The 22,450-nt window shown below is 39.2% G+C and overlaps 1 protein-coding gene and 1 long non-coding RNA gene across 4 annotated transcripts in view; one reads left to right on the plus strand and one right to left on the minus strand.

Moving 5' to 3' along the window:
* LOC127416677 (FERM domain-containing protein 4A-like) overlaps window positions 1–22,450 on the minus strand; it is a 232,445-nt gene that overhangs the window by 165,716 nt on the left and 44,279 nt on the right. The window contains exon 1 of one of the 2 annotated variants that reach the window (XM_051656167.1): window positions 21,229–21,347. The exons of the other annotated variant lie outside the window; for it this stretch is intronic. Within the exon in view, the coding sequence (XP_051512127.1) occupies window positions 21,229–21,261 (33 nt within the window). The 5' untranslated portion in view covers window positions 21,262–21,347. Of the gene's footprint in view, window positions 1–21,228; window positions 21,348–22,450 lie in introns of those variants that run through there. 2 annotated transcript variants of the gene reach the window in all.
* On the plus strand, window positions 18,961–20,550 carry LOC127416683 (uncharacterized). Of its 2 annotated transcripts, XR_007893161.1 has the most exons (4): window positions 18,961–19,213; window positions 19,280–19,477; window positions 19,511–19,642; window positions 19,676–20,550. It is a non-coding gene; the product is annotated as an uncharacterized LOC127416683 (long non-coding RNA). The 2 variants fall into 2 exon arrangements; XR_007893160.1 differs by having other exon boundaries at window positions 19,280–19,642.

The following is a 22,450-nucleotide window of genomic DNA, read 5'->3' on the forward strand; positions in this document are numbered from 1 at the left end:
CTTGTCAATCGGTCCGAGATAGATTTATTATAAGGGCTTTTCTAAGGATGCGATCAATGTGCACATGCATCAGATGGATGTTTTTGGAGCGTCTTACTTTGGTTGTGTTCCACTATGAACACAGCTGTTTTTAAACACGTTATTTATTTTATTTATTTATTTTTATAATTGATCACACTGGATTTTTATGCCCATTTCACCACTTTTTTTTGACAGTAAGTGGAAGTTTTGAATTCTCAACGCAATTTAATACACAAAAGTATATGAAAAATGATTCATTACAAGCAGTAATGGAAAATTAATGAACAGATAAGAAATGTGACTGTTGGGGGGTCTGGGTATCTCAGTGAGTATTGACGCTGACTACCACTCACCGGAGTCACGAGTTTGAATCCAGGGTGTGCTGAGTGACTCCAGCCAGGTCTCCTAAGCAACCAAATTGGCCCGGTTGCTAGGGAGGGTAGAGTCACATGGGGTAACCTCCTCATGGTTGCGATTAGTGGTTCTCGCTCTCAATGGGGTGTGTGGTAAGTTGTGCGTGGATCGCGAAGAGTAGCATGAGCCTCCACATGCTGTGAGTCTCCGTGGTGTCATGCACAACGAGTCACGTGATAAGATGCACGGATTGATGGTCTCAGATGCGGAGGCAACTGAGATTCATCCTCCGTCACCCAGATTGAGGCGAGTCACTACGCCACCACGAGGACTTAGAGCACATTGGGAATTAGGCATTCCAAATTGGGTGAAAAAGGGGATAAAAAAGAAAAGCAATGTGGCTGTTTAAAACTAATGAGGAATATTGATATTTATGACATTTGCCTCTATCATCAAAATAATAATAAAAATATATATTTCTCTTCATACAGAAATGTAGTATATTTAATATACCATGAATACCATCAAAACAAAAAATGTATTTATTTATTTGTATTTATTTTTTGTGTGATGGAACAGCACATAAAACAGCTGAAAATGATTTGGAATAGTTTATTTTTTATTTACACAACAGGCATCATGTGAATCATCCATTATGTGAATATAGAAAAAGATTGTGCACTAATTCCCAGTTTTGCATTGTTGCTTAGAAAAATGGCCTCAAATGTATAAAAGTTCATATTTTCAGGGAATGTAATCGTGTGTCAATCGGTAAATGTGTTGGGAATTAATAAAGAATAATATTGCTAATTTGTTGTGATACAGTTCAGAGTGTCAATTATTTTTATGTTTAGTTTTTACCCATTTTAAATGAAAATGAGATATTATTTAATAGCTTTACACAAATGTTGCGACTCTGCTATGCTACGTCTCTGAGAGAAATTGTCTAAAGACAATTTGCATACTTAGCACTCTATACATACTGCTTACTACCAAAAGAGTATGGGAAGTGTGTTCATCTCACAGCGCCTACTCCTGGTCACTCATGCAGCTACACTGAATGTGGGTCAGATTCACAGTTACTGTTCACTTTTTATGCAGCTAAAATCAGTTACAACACACTTCAGTGCTCACACATCTATTTATAACATCACTTCTGTCTCCCTGAGGAGATGCAGGGAGATATTGTGCATGCTTGTGCCAGATTCAGCCAGCATATGTGTGTGTGTGTGTGTGTGTGTGTTACAGGATTACCATCCACTCCCCCTGGTGTCATGTAAGTAAGGAAGATGGATAAAAAAGAGGCTTGTTTATTTTAATTCCTTTTGTCTTCCCCCTCAACTACAAAAATGTATCAGTTTTTCAGTTCATGTTCAAATCTCCACGTCCCACTGAACGGAGGAACATCAGACTTTGATGACACATGACAGCGTGCACCTGTCCCATTAACTTTTAAATCAGGAGTAGAGGATTATGGGTTGGGATTAAAATGTTTTAAAGACAGAGGCTATGTCACACACATCTCTGTCCGGGACAGACACGCTGATGTTCAAAAGCTAATGAAAGTAATAGCACAGATCTCTTCAATAAGCCATAAGGTTTAGATGTTAACAAATGATGAGATAATTTCATATTCTAACAGAACAGATTCTTTAGCACAGACTTTTTAATTAAGATATTTTATTAATTCAACAATTCATACAAAATATCACTAATTACAGCAAAACGCATAATGTGTTTATTTAACTACACATTGTCATATCAACAACCATCCAGTAGTTATTCTGATTTAAGTCTCACAAGTACACAGTAAACATTCTTGGTTCATTTTGAGTCGGAGATAACAAAATTAATTATTTGCAGTTCAGGAAGTTTTTGATTCACTAAAAAAGAACAGTTCATGAATCAGACTTCACTGGTCGTGCTATAAGTTTTGCACTGTAGACACAAAAGAACCAGCTCATATGAGTCATTTGTTCATGAATTGGACTACACTGGACGTGCAGTATGTATCATGCTGTAGATTCAAAACAATCGGTTCATTAGAGTCATTTGTTTGTGAACTGGACTACACTGGTCGCGCAGTATGTTTCATGCTGTATATTCAAAAGAATCGGTTCATTAGAGTCATTTGTTTGTGAACTGGACTACACTGGTCGCGCAGTATGTTTCATGCTGTATATTCAAAAGAATCGACATATAAGAGTCATTCGTTCGTGAATCACACTACATTGGTTGTGCTGTAAGTTTTGCACTGTAGATTCAAAACAACTGGCTCATAAGAGTCATTCGTTCATGAATTGGACTTCACTGGTCACGCAGTATGTTTCATGCTTTATATTCAAAAGAATCGGCTCATAAGAGTCATTTGTTCGTGAATTGGACTTCACTGGTCGCACAGTATGTTTCATGCTGTATATTCAAAAGAATCAGCTCATAAGAGTCATTCGTTTATGAATCGGACTTCAGTGGTCACTCTGTATGTTTCATGCTGTATATTCAAAAGAATCGGCTTATAAGCGTCATTTGTTCATGAATTGGACTTCACTGGTCGCGCAGTATGTTTCATGCTTTATATTCAAAAGAATCGGCTCATAAGAGTCATTCGTTCATGAATCAGACTTCACTGGTGGCTCTGTATGTTTTGCGCTGTAAATACAAAAGAATCAGCTTATAAGAGTCATTCGTTCATGAATTGGACTTCACTGGTCACGCAGTATGTTTCATGCTTTATATTCAAAAGAATCGGCTCATAAGAGTCATTTGTTCGTGAATTGGACTTCACTGGTCGCACAGGATGTTTCATGCTTTATATTCAAAAGAATCGGCTTATAAGAGTCATTTGTTTGTGAACTGGACTACACTGGTCGCGCAGTATGTTTCATGCTGTATATTCAAAAGAATCAACTTATAAGAGTCATTCGTTTATGAATCACACTACATTGGTTGTGCTGTAAGTTTTGCACTGTAGATTCAAAACAACCGGCTCATAAGAGTCATTCATTCATGAATTGGACTTCACTGGTCACGCAGTATGTTTCATGCTTTATATTCAAAAGAATCGGCTCATAAGAGTCATTTGTTCATGAATTGGACTTCACTGGTCACGCAGTATGTTTCATGCTTTATATTCAAAAGAATCGGCTTATAAGAGTCATTCGTTCATGAATTGGACTTCACTGGTCACGCAGTATGTTTCATGCTTTATATTCAAAAGAACCGGCTCATAAGAGTCATTTGTTCATGTATTGGACTACACTGGTCGCACAGTATGTTTCATGCTTTATATTCAAAAGAATCGGCTCACAAGAGTCATTTGTTCATGTATTGGACTACACTGGTCGAACAGTATGTTTCATGCTTTATATTCAAAAGGATCGGCTCATAAGAGTCATTCGTTCATGAATCGGATTTCACTGGTCGCTCTGTATGTTTTGCGCTGTAGATACAAAAGAATCGGCTCATAAGAGTCATTTGTTCATGAATTGGACTATAGTGGTCGCGCAGTATATTTCATGCTGTAAATTCAAAAGAATCGGCTTATAAGCGTCATTTGTTCATGAATTGGACTTCACAGGTCGTGCAGTATGTTTCATGCTTTATATTCAAAAGAATCGGCTCATAAGAGTCATTCGTTCATGAATCAGACTTCACTGGTGGCTCTGTATGTTTTGCGCTGTAGATACAAAAGAATCAGCTTATAAGAATCATTTGTTCGTGAATTGGACTTCACTGGTCGCACAGTATGTTTCATGTTTATATTCAAAAGAATCGGCTTATAAGAGTCATTTGTTTGTGAACTGGACTACACTGGTTGCTCAGTATGTATCATGCTGTAGATTCAAAACAATCGGTTCATTAGAGTCATTTGTTTGTGAACTGGACTACACTGGTCGTGCAGTATGTTTCATGTTTATATTCAAAAGAATCAGGTTACAAGAGTCATTCGTTCATCAATCAGACTACACTGGTTGCACTGTAAGTTTTGCGCTTTAGATTCTGCAATCATCCGGTTGTTATATTTAAAAAATACAACAGAAATTGGAACCAGTTTTAGGTTTCCAACTCTGAAAAATAGTAATAGTGTTTATTATTAGAACGAATCCTGCTACTATCCTGCACGTGAAATGCTGTTACGCTGGCTCATAATGGACCAACAGAAGTGGGTCACCTAGGCCAGTTTAACTTCCACATCTGGATCTGTGCTTTTGTAAACCTATATTAACACACCAGTCAGCAGGCTCTCTAAGGAACCTGTAGAGACACTCATGGTACAGTTCTGTTCAATGAGATTGACCCACATACAGCAACTCCGAAAACCTCCCAATAGCTTTAGACTTAAAGAGTAATCAAGTGCATCTCTGATCTTTTGTTTGCCTGTGTGCATGTGTGTGTGTACCTTCATGTCCCTGTGAGAATTTCCAATTCATTCTTCATGAATTCAATCTACTACTTGAAGATGAGGACCAAAAGACCACACAGGGGGACTCTACAACATACACACAGTTTCCTGCTGTTTGCTGTGCTATGTTCAAAACGACATCCGAAGTCTAAATCAGAGCCCACATTGAGGGCTACATAGACACACATACTCAAACACACAAACACTGAAACGCACACCACTAACATCCTCTCATCTTCTATACTGACCTACTTCTCATAAAAGAAAGGGTTGTAATCTTTGACTTTATTTACATTCAGATCCACTGGAGAAACACAAGCGTAGATCTCTGTCTGTGTCGTTCCACATCATCATGACCAGTTCAGTCAGGAAATTCATTTGAAAATCTAATTAAACCAGATCAAAACTCCCCTACATCAAAATGTGAATGTCTTTGGTGATTCTAAAATTATTCTTTTTCCTCAGTAATGTTACTGCTCTGAGGTTGATCTTACATAGCTCATGAGTAATAAATGACTTTTTGGATAGGTTTAATTAGTGCTGTTCACTAATGCAACCATTATTACTAACTGCTCATACTATCACATTTCCAGATTATAACTAGTCCCACATCATGCACAGATGTAAATGATTCCTCAAATCATGCAGCTTGACGATCAAACTTATTATCTAATGATAATATTGCTTGCTCTTCATCAATAACAGAGGTGACTTTAATCCTTGGAAATTCCAGTTCAATTTGAATGTCCATCAAATGTATCCTCCCAATGTACTCCCTGTAACTGTTTGGCAACATGCTTAAAATTTAATTTCATTGCTCCAGCAATGTAATTGGTTTGTCCAGGGATCTTTTCTGCTCATCCCCTAATTTAGGTAATTCATTTAGCAGATCAGAAACATTCCCTGAATCACAACACTCAGCATCATATAAGTCTTTATAAAAATCTGCTGCCAGCTTTTTATTTCTGCAGGATCTGATGTAAGAGTCCCGTCATTACGACGAAGGTGGTACATTTGCTTTTGCTGGACACTTTTTCTTTCCAGGTTGAGAAAGAAAGTAGTAGGAGCATCCATATCCTTAATAGAGCAATCCCTTGCCCTTATTAATGCTCCCTTTACTTGCTCTTGTAGAAAGAAACTAAGTTAATTACTCTTTTTGTGTAAACGTTCTTTCTGTTCAGTTCCATTGTTATTTAAAAGCACACTCTCTAGCATTTCAATATCTCTTTGTAGATTTTTCACTGTTGCTTGCATCATTGATGTATTATGTGAATTATAGTTTTGACAGAACATTTTTATATTTGCTTTTATATTGACACATATTTTCAAAGGAATTATTTTTTAATTTCCAAATATTCCAAAAAAAAAACCTTGGAAAATGAGGCATCTTGCAATAACTTAAGATTTAAATGCCAATAGTAATTTGGTTTTGAAATTTTCTTTAAATTAAAATAAAAAACAATCAGATGATGGTCTGAAACCCCACTGGGTGAAATAAAAACATTATCACTCTACTATTCCACATCTTATCCAAATAAAATCTATCTAAACTTGCCCCACTTATCCTACTATCAGAAACTTTAAGCCATGTGGACTGTTTTACTTTTATATTTCTACTTCTCCATATGTCTATCATATCAAACTCAGTTAAAATTCTTGACAACACTGTACTTGATTCATTATGTGGCTCCTACCTATTTCTATCAATCGTAAAATCAATGGTACAGTTCCAGTCACCTCCAATAAAAAAAACAAATTATTTTTATTAAAGTTCTGAATCACTTTGTTTCAACTTCTTAAAAACTTCTATTCGCTCAGGACCTCTTTTCGGTCCATAAATATTTACCAGTACAAAACTGGTACCCATAAACTCTATCTGAGTTAATAATATTCTGCCTTTTACAATCTCTTCTGAAGCTACAATATTTATATCACTATTTTTTGAAAATAAAATGGCTATACCAGCACTATTGTTTGTCCCATGGCTTAGAATAGATTTTCCTTCCCACCTCATACCCCATTCAATTTCATTATCAATACCAGAATGTGTCTCTTGCAGAAAAGCTATATTAATCTTTTTAATTTTAATCAACTCTGATACCATTGCTAACTTATTCCTGTCCCTTCCCCCATTTATATTTAATGATCCAACCCTTAAAACCTCCATTAAAAAACAGAGAAACAGAGAGGACAGAAGCTGAATAAAGCAAGATAATACAGACAGCCTATGTGATATAACCATTACTTTTGTGAAGTAAGTGCCTTCTCTTTTCTTAGTTTTGTAATGATATTCTTCAGTCTGAACCTTTTTTTGCCTACTTAATGCCTCATAGCTAACTGTTTTCTGTAGCATCAGCACTGACACTATGAATTTTTCTGTGTCTGGAAAAAAAATCTTTCAATTCTACAACTTTCCCAAAAGTTACATCCAGTAAATCATTTATCTCTTGCAGTGTATATCCATCTTCCATGACTTGTGATCCAAAATCAGAGATATCAGATAATGTATCATCATCTCTAATCCCAGTTCCAACAACCATTTCTACACCTTGTGACATATCAACATTTTCAACAAGAACCGTTTCAACACTATTACTTCTATCATCATCAATCATCACTTCATTGTCATTTACTTAATTTTCACTATGTTTCAACGTTTGATCAGTATCTTTACTCTGATTATCATTGACACTTCCAATCAATTTAACATGGTTTCTTTGCTCTGTGACCTGAACTTGTGATTCAGACTCCACCATAACAGCAGCAGAACTAGGCCCAGCAATCTCCTCTCTAACCTGATACTTATGTGGGCACGCCGTTCTCTTATGCCTCAAAGCATCTCATGCTGCCAGTATTTGCATAAACCATATACGCTTTTCCTTCATGCTGCACTTTAAACAATATATCCAGCTCTGTGCCATTCAAAAACATAAACACTTGCCTCCTGAACGAAATGACATGTTTCAAAGCTTCACTTTTGCATCTTAATGGTATCATTTTTATCTCACTTGCCAATTTTCCATATCTAGCCAGGCCCCGTTCAGTCTCATCATTATGAATGAAAGGGGGTACATTGGAAATAGTTATTCTAGTAGTTGGATTAACTAGCGGTGAAACAGTAACAAAATCTCCATTTACCATGATTCCCTCTCTAATCAAACGGTTAACCAGAATTTCCTCCCTGAGAAAAACCACCACTGCCTTGTTCATTCTAGAAGCTGAGGAAATGTTGTTAAAGCCAACTTGCTCTTGTACAGCCAGTAGTACATCTTCCACGCTCATGTCGAGCACCGGTACACACCTAATTCTGTGATGGAGCGATACAGGTGACACTCCCCCCACAGGGAGAGATGCCATTCTGATACCGTCACAGAAAATAACCAAAAACTAACAAATCTGAAAGAATTTTCCACTAACAAAACAATTAATAGAAAATTAAATTTGAAATTTTAAAGTGGAAAAATAAATTACATACAGAAAAAAAAAACTCAGGATTCGTTCTCTCCACCTGAGCACCCTCACCCGCACCCAAACACTCCCAGCATGCACCAAGAGACAGAGAGAGAGAGAGAGAGAGAGAGAGAGAGAGTGTGTTCTTTGTCCTATAGGTAAATGTGTAAATTACTCATCTCGCCAGTCGAGCAGAACACTATGAACACACTGAAATGCTCAAAGACATGCTGTGCCAAAATTACAATCACTTTGTGCATGCAAACACAGCACAGGGATCATTGTAATTTACTAAACTGAATTTAAATGAAAATACACTATTACTCTATATACACATTAGCAGGGAAGCAACATAACAGCCGTCTGTCACCAGACATTTCACAGCACATTATAATCATATTACCGTAATGTTGTGGAAAATATGTTTTCTAAAGCAGAAGAGATGGAATATTTACTGCTACTGGATTGAGAAACACCCCAGCATGGCATACATACTTTTAAGAGCTAAACATTTTACATTAGTGGTATTTGCAAAGGCAAGCATTAGGGATTAGGAACAAACACCTAACATTAAGAATTGCATTTCTGTACATACCTCACCCCACACTGATTACGCTATGGACATGGATGATACCTTAAATATTGCGGATTGTTGAGGAGGTTTCCTATTAATTTTCTGAGCGATTCAACTAGTCACCCAAAACACCCTTGTAACCACCTACAAGTCTCTAGCATTGTGGCAGCCAAGCAACTCTCACATTTCATGAAGAAATTGTAAATATTTTGTTTCAAATGCAACACGGCAAAGCCAAAGTTGCTGCATATTTTGTCACAACCGACACCAAATGGGCATCAACAGACCATAGGTATCCTGTGCTAACATGCACATGGACCATGAACGCTGTCCCTCGCTGTAAACCCTCTGTGAACCATTGGGCCTTCCATTCATAAGTCTAAACACTTCATAGTAATCAGCACAATGAAGACACACCAGAGTGCAGCCGAGGATGAGAGAAAGTGGAAGACTGCATGCTGTGTGTATGTGACACTGAGAGGATTCCAATGATAAATGAGCAATATTACTGAGGGCCTGACTCTACCACAATCCTCTGCCCTTAATCAAGGCATGGGGAAAACTATAATGAAATGATGTGTGTGTGTGTGTGTGTGTGTGTGTGCGTTCTGATAGGCAGTTTGAATAATGGAATGGTTCCGCTAACATTCATCTTATAAAGCATCACCACAAACCATCAGCCCTTATTGACGCATTCCTCTGCTGTATAAATATTCACACATTAATGCACATGAACAAAATGTATAGCTAAACAATTAAAATGTTGTCATCATTTACTTGCTTGCTTACATCCAAGAGCAGTGTAAGCATTCTGCATAACATTGTTTTTGTCTTCCATGTAAAAAAAGAAAGTCAAACAGGTTTGGAACAACATGAGGGTCAATACATGATGACGGCTTTGCACACATACACATAAACTGTGTTGAATATATTATTAAATGAGTGGTATCTACTGTGATGTGGACCTTAAATCATCATCCCGCTGCATAAAATTGCAGATCAGATGATGATGACATCCCATCAGCCAGCCTGCTGTTTCTGCTGTAGTGATAGATATTGGTGAAGTGCTGCAGGTCTGACACTTGATGAGGAAGATCCAACTGAGAATAATATAAAAAGAGTCCTAATGGAATAGAGGAAGGAGCTGCTGGCCTATAACTGCAAACCCAGTTTCAAAACACAAGGGGTTTGCATGGACAGACACACATTATTACTGTCTGAGTCTGCTCTCTGAACTCCTGCTGGCCCTCTCCTCTCAGGAGATTTGAAAAGCTTGGACATGTCAGGTAAACCCTGCATCAATCAGGACCCTGGCCCAGAATACCAGACTTTGTCCAAGTGTGTGCCTGATCATTATTCAGATGTTTATCGGAATGACTACTAAGGAAAGAAAAGAAAGAAAAAAAGGGAAAAGAAGGAGGGAAGGAAAGTGAAAATGGAAAGGAAAGTGGTAATGGAAAGGAAAGAGGAAATGAGAGAAAGGAAAAGAAAGAGGATACAGGGATACAAGGGATTTGTTAAAGCAAAGGAAATGGCTAGAGGAGAGGAGAGGAGAAGAGAGGAGAGGAGAAGAGAGGAGAGAAGAGAAGATAAGAGAAGAGAGGAGAGGAGAAGAGAAGAGAGGAGGAGACGAGGAGAGGAGGAGAGGAGAGGAGAGGAGAGGAGGAGGAGAGGAGACGAGAGGAGGAGATGAGGAGAGGAGAAGAGAAGAGAAGAGAAGAGAAGAGAAGAGAAGAGAAGAGGAGAGGAGAGGAGAGGAGAGGAGGAGACGAGGAGAGGAGAGGAGAAGAGAGGAGAGGAGGAGACGAGGAGAGGAGAGGAGAGGAGGAGACGAGGAGACGAGGAGAGGAGAGAAGAGAAGAGAAGAGAAGAGAAGAGAAGAGAAGAGAAGAGAAGAGAAGAGAGGAGAGGAGAGGAGAAGAGAAGAGAGGAGGAGATGAGGAGAGGAGGAGACGAGGAGAGGAGAAGAGAAGAGAAGAGAGGAGAAGAGAAGGGAAGGGAAGAGGAGAGAAGAGAGGAGAGAAGAGAAGAGAAGAGAAGAGAAGAGAAGAGAAAAGAAAAGAAGAGAGGAGAGGAGATGAAAGGAGGAGATGAGAGAAGAGAAGACAAGACGAGAAGAGAAGAGGACAGGAGAGGAGAGGAGAAGAGAGGAGAGGAGAAAAGAGAGGAGGAGACGAGGAGAGGAGGAGAGAGGAGAGAAGAGAAGAGAGGAGAGGAGAAGAGAGGAGGAGAGGAGAGGAGGAGACGAGGAGAGGAGAAGAGAAGAGAGGAGGAGATGAGGAGAGGAGGAGACGAGGAGAGGAGAAGAGAATAGAAGAGAGGAGAAGAGAAGGGAAGGGAAGGGAAGGGAAGAGGAGAGGAGAGAATAGAGGAGAGAAGAGAAGAGAAGAGAAAAGAAGAGAGGAGAGGAGATGAAAGGAGGAGATGAGAGAAGAGAAGAGAAGAGAAGAGAAGAGAAGAGAAGAGAGGAGAGGAGAGGAGGAGACGAGGAGAAGAGAAGAGAGGAGAGGAGAGGAGGAGATGAGGACAGGAGAGGAGAAGAGAGGAGAATAGAGGAGAAGAGAAGGGGAGAGGAGAGGAGAGAAGAGAAGAGAGGAGAGAAGAGAGGAAAGGAGAGAAGAGAAGAGAAGAGAGGAGATGAGAAGAAGAGAAGAGAAGAGAAGAGAAGAGAGGAGAAGAGAAGAGAAGAGAAGAGAGGAGAGGAGAGGTGGAGTGGAGAGGAGAGAAGAGAAGATAGGAGAGGAGAGGAGATGAGAGGAGAGGAGGAGACAAGGAGAAGAGAAGAGAGGAGATGAGAGGAGGAGACGAGGAGAGGAAAGGAGAGGAGAAGAGAAGAGAAGACAAGAGAAGAGAGGAGAGGAGGAGACGAGGAGAAGAGAAGTGAAGAGAAGAGAGGAGAATAGAGGAGAAGAGAAGGGGAGAGGAGAGGAGAGGAGAGAAGAGAGGAGAGAAAAGAAGAGAAGAGAGGAGGAGACGAGGAGAAGAGAATAGAAGAGAAGAGGAGAGGAGAGGAGGAGACAAGGAAAGGAGAAGAGAGGAGAGGAGAGAAGAGAAGAGAAGAGAAGAGAGGAGAGGAGAGAAGAGAAGAGAAGAGAAGAGAAGAGAAGAGGAGAGAAGAGAAGAGAAGAGAAGAGAAGAGAAGAGGAGAGGAGGAGACAAGGAGAAGAGAGAAGAGAAGAGAAGAGAAGAGAGGAGAGGAGAAGAGAGAAGAGAAGAGAAGAGAGGAGAGGAGAGGAGAGAAGAGAAGAGAAGAGAAGAGAGGAGAGGAGAGGAGAGAAGAGAAGAGAAGAGAAGAGAAGAGAGGAGAGGAGAGGAGAGGAGAGAAGAGAGAAGAGAGGAGAGAGGAGAAGAGAAGAGAGGAGGAGACGAGGAGAAGAGAATGGAAGAGATGAGAAGAGAAGAGGAGAGGAGAGGAGGAGACAAGGAGAGAAGAGAAGAGAAGAGAGGAGGAGACGAGGAGAAGTGAATGGAAGAGAAGAGAAGAGAAGAGGAGAGGAGAGGAGGAGACAAGGAAAGGAGAAGATTGGAGAGGAGAGAAGAGAAGAGAAGAGAAGAGAGGAGAGGAGAGAAGAGAAGAGAAGAGAAGAGAAGAGGAGAGAAGAGAAGAGAAGAGAAGAGGAGAGGAGAGGAGGAGACAAGGAGAAGAGAGAAGAGAAGAGAAGAGAAGAGAAGAGAGGAGAGGAGAAGAGAGAAGAGAAGAGAAGAGAGGAGAGGAGAGGAGAGGAGAGAAGAGAGGAGAGGAGAGGAGAGGAGAGGAGAAGAGAAGAGAGGTGAGGTGAGGTGAGGTGAGGTGAGGAGAGGAGAGGAGAGGAAAGGAGGAGAGGAGAAGAGAAGAGAAGAGGAGAGAAGAGAGGAGAGGAGAAGAGAGAAGAGAAGAGAAGAGAGGAGAGGAGAAGAGAGAAGAGAAGAGAAGAGAAGAGAAGAGGGAAGGAGACGAGGAGAGGAGAAGAGAGGCACATAATTTATAAATGTCTGTGAGACTCATTAGCATGAGGACAAAAGCGCGTCTGCAGAGGGACTGCCAACTGGTCACGACCTCCGTGTGTCTCTCCACTCCTCGTCCTCGGTCCACTCTCACTTTCCTGCAGCATTCTCTCTCTCTCTTTCTCACTCGCTCTCTCTCTGCACAAACACTTACTGTCTCACTCCTGTCTCGCTGTCACGTGGGTTGATTCTTCCACTCAGATAATCACTTCCCCATCAAGTCTCTGTAAACGAACTGCTCTCTGACCCTGATCACTATGACCTGTCAGATCACAAATCCATCACTGCAGCAATTACAGCTTGGAGATGAAGTCTGCAGTTCTGTTTCAAACATGGACACCACCTGCCCGTTACACTCCAACAGTTTACTCTTTTACAGGAGAACCAAGAGAGAGAGTGAGATATACTTTTTTTGTGATTTGGTTGAGTAATTTAATCAGCTGTTTCCTGACTCATGTTGAGGTTTTGCCTCCTGCTTTCCACTTTGACCTGGAATATCATGCCAGCTGTTTCCCCGTTAATTAACAGAGATGGGAAGGAAACCATGAGGGGACAGAGAGAGAGGAGAGAGTGAGCCAGGGGGTAGACAGACAACCTCTCTTTCCTTCTGTCTCTCTCTCTCTGTCTGTCTGTGTGTCTCTCTGGTCTTTGGTTTGGGGGTATCTGTCTTAATGGGTCCATCTGTTAGTATTAGCATGGACAGCTGTAATGGCGCTTGCCACAAAGAAGCACACACACACACATATGCACGCGCACACACACACACACACACACACACACACACACACACACACACACACACACACACGCACACACACACACACACACACACAGGCATCTTCATGAAATCATATGATGTCTGGTTTGATTGTCTGGACTCAAAGCCTTTTATGCTCTGTGTTTTATTTGACAATCATTAAGGTTTTTCAACTTATGGACCGATTTTCATCAAAACAAACAGATTTCAACTTTTTTATTTTTGTTATATGAGGGTCTGATTAAGGCTAAATTAAAACTTTTTACAGTGCCTTTATCATTTATTTTTTTGGTACTTTTCAAATGCCTTTTCTATATAGATTTTAATATTTTAGCCTTGTCCCATGCCCAGACTTTCAATATTAAAATCCATTAAAATCTATATGAATATGATTTTTTTAAATGTATTTTTTTTACATATTTTAAACTATGATAATCTAAACAAAAAGTTAAATAAACAAGCAATTTTGATGTTTATTGTGTGAAAATTATTTCAATCAATATTTAAAAAAATACTGTCCCACTCGTGGCGTCAGCTCCACCACATCAAAAAATTTGACCCTTAACAAAGTTAGTGTACTCATTAACCAAGTGGACAAAAGTGTCAGTGTAGAGCATGCTTGAGATGAAATATGAGACAAAACAAAGAAAAATCAGGGGAAATATCACTCGTGAGCAGAAGAATTTTATTGGAATTCATTTCCAATCAAGCTGTAATTTTGCCAAATTATGCAAAAATATTTTATTCCAAAAATATTAAAAATGTCATAGATGAAGAAACACCAATTAACAGGTTGACTTTACTGCTTTTGTATGTGTATAAGCCCCTGGACACCATTCACTTTCATATGGAAACAAGCATTGTCAACATTCAAGGAACGACATAAAGGTGAGTAAATGATGACATAATTTTCACTTTTGGGTGAACTATTCCTTCAGGATTCTGTGCCGGTCTTTAACACACATCCCTCCAGGAAAACAAGTCTTATTACACGCATGCACACACACTCACATCAATAGCTTTTGACATGTAATCCAAGATAACATCTGCTCATTGATCTACTCTGAATCTAATGGAACTGATAGAAATCACCTTGTCTATACTCCTACACATCTTTTAGAGCTTATGGACATGCTCTGTATGTGTGTGTGCGTGACTGGAGTGTGTGTGTTAGCATCCAGAGTTCCTTAAGTTTTTTTATTTTGTTATTTTTGATCCACAGTCCTATACACATACATTAAGAATCAGAGGAACACATTCACACTCAAAGATAAAAGATGTATAGAGAGAAAGCAAGAAATACACACACTATTCATGTTGATTATCAAATCACACTCCTAGTACGTAGGTACTGTTACTCAACAATTTACGTATGCAGCAACACCGAGAGCCCCGTATCTCTGGGATTTAACCATATGTGGCCTTAAAAACGAAGATACAGAAAGGAAAGTTTGTTCAGAACCAGAATTTAAAAGGATATTAAGATACCTTTCATACTTCTGGAATTTTAGGCACTTCAACTTAAAAAATAAAATAAAAAAAGCATTAATATTTCAGTCAGGGAAGTGTCAGATATTTGGTTAAAATGAAATGAACTAACCCCATAATGAAAACCGCAATGACCAAAAATGATAAAAAAAAGCACCACAAAAGTACCAAAAAGTATTCCATTGAATTCTGCGAAATATCCAAAGTCCTCTGACTCCATACAACAGCTTCATGTGAGGAAGGCACTAAAATTAAAGCCATTAAAATCTTGCAGTCTGCTGTAGCTCTCAAAGCACAAGTTGTATCGATATTTTTCACGGTGCTTTTGTTTTGTTCTCTTTAACGCTTGACAGCCACTGGTCACTCTACTTTAGTTGTATGCAAAGCTGTTGTATCCTTCTGTGTCATACGGGTTTGGAACAATGTAAATGAATTTTCATCTTTGGGTCAACTATCCCTTAAGCTGAGTATACATTTAAGGAGCTTATATTCATCCAATGTTCTATGGGAGAGTTTTACATATGAGGGTTTACAGCAGGAGAGAATGTATTTTTTATATAGATATGATCTAATACACATTCAACTGTATGTACAGCACAAGCATGCATCTTCAAATTCTCCAGAGTGTCTTTCTTAAACCCAAGCGGACCACGACAGGAATAATATAGTAGATTTCTGCTATCTACTCATTTTGGACAAGAGTGCTGACATCTCTTTATCTCTCACTCCCTCCATCTCTGTTTTTTCATGCATGGCTAAACTGCTGCCTCAGCAACATGATACTTCACACACACACACACACACACACACACACACACACACACACACACACACACACACACACACACACACACACATGTTGGTGCAGCTATCATTATGAGGACTCTCCATAGACATAATGATTTTTATACTGTATGAACTATAGATTCTATCCCCTAACCCTACCCCTATCCCTAAACCTAACCCTCACAAAAAACTTTCTGCATTTTTACATTTTCAATAAAACATCATTTAGTATGATTTTTAAGAGATTTGAATTATGGGGACACTAGAAATGTCCTCATAAACCACATTTATAACATAATACCCTTGTAATTACCAGTTTATAACCTAAAAAAAGTCCTCGTAAACCACTTAAACCCGCCCACACACACACACACACGCACACACTCACACACGCGCGTGCACACACACACACACACAAACAGACACACACACACATACACACACACACACACACACACAAACACACATACACACTCTCTCACACACTCTCACACACACACACACACACACACACACACATACACACACACGCACACACACTCACACACACGCGTGCACACACACACACACTCTCACACACACACACACACACGCACGCACACTCACACACACGTGCACACACACACACACACACACACACACACAGACACACACAAACAGACACATACACAGACACACACACACACACACAAACAGTCGCACATAAACAGACACACACACACAAACACACATGACCTCTCTCACACACTCTCACGCACGCACACACACACACACACACGCACACAAACAGACACATACACAGACACACACACACACACATACACAAACAGTCACACATAAACACACACACACACAAACAGACACACATAAACAGACACACACACAAACAGACACACAAACAGACACACACAAACAGACACACACAAACAGACACACACACACACACACACACACACACAAACAGACACACATAAACAGACACACACACACAAACAGACACACACAAACAGACACACACACAAACAGACACACACACACACACACACAAACAGACACACACACACACACACTATTGTGGAGGCAAATCAACAGTAGCCACACAGTTTGAAATGGTTTACATTAGAAAGTAGAGCAAATATCCTGCTGTGCTGGCAATCTGTTGGGGTGAAACACACACACACACACACACACACACAAACTGACAGACTCCAAAACAAGTAAACCAACAGCAGTCCACCTGCCCTGTATGTTGAGGGAATAATTAAAATGTAATTCCTTAGTGAAGTGAATAAAATAGTTTAGGAAGGTTTTGCCTACATTGCGGGCTCAAATGTTCTCACAAGAAAGGTACTGTAAAACCGTAAATCATAAGAGTAAATCATTCAAGGGGGTCCTGGGTAGCTCAGTGGTAAAGACGCTGGCTACCACCCCTGGAGTTCGCTAGTTCAAATCCCAGGGCGTGCTGAGTGACTCCAGCCAGGTCTCCTAAGCAACCAAATTGGCCTGGTTGCTGGGGAGGGTAGAGTCACATGGGGTAACCTCCTCGTGATCGCTATAATGTGGTTCGTTCTCAGTGGGGCACGTGGTGAGTTGAGCGTGGTTGCCGTGGTGGATGGCATGAAGCCTTCACACGCGCTATGTCTCCGTGGTAATGCGCTCAACAAGCCACATGTTAAGATGCACGGATTTACGGTCTAAGACGTGGAGGCAACTGAGATTCGTCCTCCACCACCCAGATTGAGGTGAATCACTACGCCACCACAAGGACTTAAAAGCACATTGGGAATTGGGCATTCCAAATTAGGAGATAAAGGGGAGAAAATCCAAAAAAAAAAAAAAAGAAAAAAAAAAAGAGTAAATCGTTCTGCAACTGGACAACACTGGTCATGCTGTAAGCTTTGCGGTGTCGACTCATAAGAGTCATTTGTTCGGGAATCAGACTACACTAGTTGTGCTATATGTTTCACCCTGTCGATTAAATAGTGGTGTTGCAGTGCCACTGAGTGGTAACGCATGAAACACTGTCAGAATATTTTAAAAACATCATTAGCATATTAATATAAAACAACAGAAGTCAATGGAAAGCCCCCTCAAACTCTTTCTCACACGAATCCATACTGTACTCATACATATTTATTAAAGCATTAAAGTTTGAAGCATCACATTAATGCCGTCTGGACGGCCCATGGCTGCATCACCTGTACCATTATGATTTCTATATACTCACACCTACATATACAAATGCTGGGCTTATATGTGCACACATTCACACACGTTTTAAAGACTGGTATGTGTACTCCTACCTCTACACACATTTTGAGAGCTAGAGAGAGAGATATGAGATTTCTATAAACACGGATCACTGGACACAAATGAAAATCTTTATCAATTCAATATCACTGTTTGCACTCAGATGTTCGGTACTCATCTGTGGACTACGATCGACTGATATTGTGTTTCATTTCTATCCCTGCTCATCACTCTCTCTCTTTTTATCCTGAGGGCTTTGAACTCTCACACTCTCTTTGCATTCAGTCTCTGTCAGAGTTGTGCTTGAAAATAACCCCAAGAAAATCACACAAACACATTGAAGTGTGCCAGGTCTGTCCTAGAATTCACCTCGACTTGCTGCTTTTCTCATCCACTACCACACTGTCTCTCTCTTTCAGAGGGAAGCCCAAAAATACTTGGCATAAAAACTCTACCGATGCGAGAAGCAGCACACACTAGGCAATCATTCAAAAGGAAGAAAGATTGCAAATGAGATCTCTTTAATATCACAAATGTTCTCCTAGACGGCAATGAGTGAATGGAAAACAAATTGAAACCTTTGCTTAAGTCTCCCGCTTCTCAGATATTTCTCCTGAGAAAAAGACCTTAATAAATATTACGTGTCTCCATCCAATAGAATTTCAGAAGACAATAATGTCTCAAACTGTGTTCGGATTGCCAAGATACCGAAGCCTGCAATCAAAAGTCAGAAATCTCAAAATGAACTCTGCCGTCCACATTACATTTATAGCTCTCTATATAAGGAATTTTAAGAGAAACATCTCAAACAAAACCACCAATGAGATCTCCATTACATCATAATAATTCATTCAAGATGGTGAAATGGTAAGATTTTGCACGACTTGGCTCGTACAAAAGGTACGACTTTTAGACTAACCAATCAACAAACAAACTGTTTCTCTTTCTTCTGTAGTACACAAATGTTATTTTTCTAGGTTAGGTTTAGGGATTGGGTAATGGACTTTATAGTTAGGTTTAGGGATTGGATAATGGACTTTATAGTTAGGTTTAGGGATTGGGTAATGGACTTTATAGTTAGGTTTAGGGATTGGGTAATGGACTTTATAGTTAGGTTTAGGGATTGGGTAATGGACTTTATAGTTAGGTTTAGGGTTTTGGTAATGGACTTTATAGTTATTTTTAGGGATTGGGTAATGGACTTTATAGTTAGGTTTAGGGATTGGGTAATGGACTTTATAGTTAGGTTTAGGGATTGGGTAATGGACTTTATAGTTAGGTTTAGGGATTGGGTAATGGACTTTATAGTTAGGTTTAGGGATTGGGTAATGGACTTTATAGTTAGGTTTAGGGATTGGGTAATGGACTTTATAGTTAGGTTTAGGGATTGGGTAATGGACTTTATAGTTAGGTTTAGGGATTGTGTAATGGACTTTATAGTTAGGTTTAGGGATTGGGTAATGGACTTTATAGTTAGGTTTAGGGATTGGGTAATGGACTTTATAGTTAGGTTTAGGGATTGGGTAATGGACTTTATAGTTAGGTTTAGGGTTTTGGTAATGGACTTTATAGTTAGGTTTAGGGATTGTGTAATGGACTTTATAGTTAGGTTTAGGGATTGGGTAATGGACTTTATAGTTAGGTTTAGGGATTGTGTAATGGACTTTATAGTTAGGTTTAGGGTTTTGGTAATGGACTTTATAGTTAGGTTTAGGGATTGTGTAATGGACTTTATAGTTAGGTTTAGGGATTGGGTAATGGACTTTATAGTTAGGTTTAGGGATTGGGTAATGGACTTTATAGTTAGGTTTAGGGATTGGGTAATGGACTTTATAGTTAGGTTTAGGTGTAGGGTTGGGTTTAGGGTTAAACAAAGGAAAAATAGTAAAAACATTATTCGTTAGTTCGTTTAGTTTCCTCTCTGCATGTAAAAGTCACAAGTTTTTCGAGCTAACTCGTCAGATTTCTTATTATTCCGCCGTCTCTAAGGGTACAATGGTTTTTTTTTTTTTTTTGTCACAAAGTGTATCAAGATTGAAAACAATATTTTTGTTTTTATTAAACACTGATGGAGCAACATAATTTGTGTGAAAAGAGACAATAACAGAAGGTTATTTTGATTAAAAATCTTTTTTTTTTTTTTTTTTTACTTATACTCCACATTTGGGGTAAAATGCTCCCAGGGGGAATATAGTGACTTTGTGTAGATAGAGGGGCAATAGTTATGGTGCAAAATTTGTCAACTAATGCAAATACTTTTTGAAACAGCAAGATGCGTTTCTGAGTAATAAATAAAGATAATGCTTAATCAAAATAACCACTCAGAAAAGGGTGGACCATTTCCTGTTCATTTCAATCACATTTGGCATTTCATATCATCCCAAGTATTCTATAAACAAATGAATCTCCATTGTGATTGGTTTATGATTGGTTACGGTTATGCATTTTTTTTTTTTTGGGGTGTTTTTTTTTGGGGGGGGGGGGGGGGGGGGCTTTAGCCCCTGCAACAGAGGGCTTTTTACCCCAAATTCTATCCATCCACTTATTGGACAGTTATTAAAACTTTACATTTAATCTCCTTGAAAAAATAAAAACTGAAAATGACAAACACAGGTTTGGTCTCAAAATAATGTGCTAATAAATGTTTTTTTTTTTTTTTTTTTTTAGCTAAATGAATTTGCCATTTTTAAATATTAAATTAAATATTAGATCAAATTACCTCAAACTCAAACTTTAGTCATTATATTCAATGATCTCATGAATCGGAATACTTTGCAAGGTGACAAACAGGTGTTAAGAAAAGTGCTGTGGTAGTTCTTGTTGCTTTTTAATGTTTTGGGAGAAAATCAAATCAAATGCGCCTTTTACCCCAGGGGGCCTTTAGCCCCGTTGTACCCTACTGTTACTACAGACTGTCATGAAACAGTTAGGTAATACAGAAACGCTTTACATCAAAGCAAATTAACAAATAAACCCTCAAAATTATATCAATCTCATCCTTTTAATCTGTGTGTCTCACTCTTACACTCAGTATCCTGCTGTCTCCAGGCAGAACGTGATATTCTAAAACCCACGTTTTCACCGTCACTCTCTCTGTCTGCCCATCTCTTGCTCTTATTCTATAGCATTTATCCAGTATCCCCCGGCAACCAGAGCACTTACCCGTGTGCGCATGGGAGAAAGCAGCCCTTCCATGACTTCTGTTCATTCCTTAGAATACCCAGAATCCTTTTACACTGCCATCATCGCTTCAGTAACGTATCCAACCCGCTCAACACTCACAGCGAAATGAGCACAGCTCTGAAAGCACACACTCACACACCGCTGTGAGCTCACACACACTCTCAGCAATGTCAGAATGCTCCCCTCCCCTGCAGAAAAGCCTCTGTGTGTGTGTGTGTGTGTGTGTGTGTGTGTGTGTGTGTAACATGTTCAAATGACCGTGGGAGTTTGTATTTGAGAGAACGTTAGTGCAATGTGTGTTTGTGTGATTTATGTTCTGTGGCAATTACAGAGCACATTTATAGAGCACACTCTATACGAGCTGGGTAAAAATATAGATTTTCCGATTAATTGCAATCTTCAATTCAATGATCCCAATATCGATTCATAACTCTTATTCTATGTGCAACCCCCTACAAAGCCAGTAACTCAATTGCATACACAAGCAAATATTGCGCTATGCAACTAAAAATGTCTGTGATTGGCCACTGGCTGGTAAATGTTCAGAATACACTCACCAGTGATTGAGTAGTATAGTTCAGCAGCGAGATCCTTTCACTGCACTTTGAGAGTAAAATTTTGATTTGACTCGTTCCGGGTAATTTGAGCCCAAAGACGAGATCCACACAATCCATTTGTCATCTAATAATTTCTCTTTTTATACCCTTTATGTTTCGACATATCAATGTACAGTAAATACTTGTAAATAATACAAATGATTTATGTTAGCAATAAACATGCAACAAAATATCTGCAAAGGAATATATGCAATTTCAAGACATCATAATTATTGATGAAATACATGAAATTTATACATTTAAAAAAGGAGAGTAAAATATACAAATGTTTTGTAAGGCAATCTAAAAAATTAGCTTTATGTGGTAAAATCAAAATTTTAATCTGGTTGTAAAGTTTTTATAGTATACATCATAGTAGGACTCAGGCCCAGTTCTACAGGGGTGTTTAAGGGGGCCAAGCACTTTAAGATTTAAATTGGATAAAACGTAGCGCACAGTCATTGTGTGCAGAGCTGCGCTTTGCGCACTCACGATAAAATTGACCCATTAGTGTAATACTTTATTTAATTTGAAACTCAATGTTAATTCAAAACTTGTGTGTTGCTAGAAGTGTCATTTATAAGGATTTAAGTAGTGATGTCCTG

The sequence above is a fragment of the Myxocyprinus asiaticus genome, chromosome 26, assembly GCF_019703515.2.
Source record: "Myxocyprinus asiaticus isolate MX2 ecotype Aquarium Trade chromosome 26, UBuf_Myxa_2, whole genome shotgun sequence".
In the NCBI taxonomy this organism is placed as follows: domain Eukaryota; kingdom Metazoa; phylum Chordata; class Actinopteri; order Cypriniformes; family Catostomidae; genus Myxocyprinus; species Myxocyprinus asiaticus.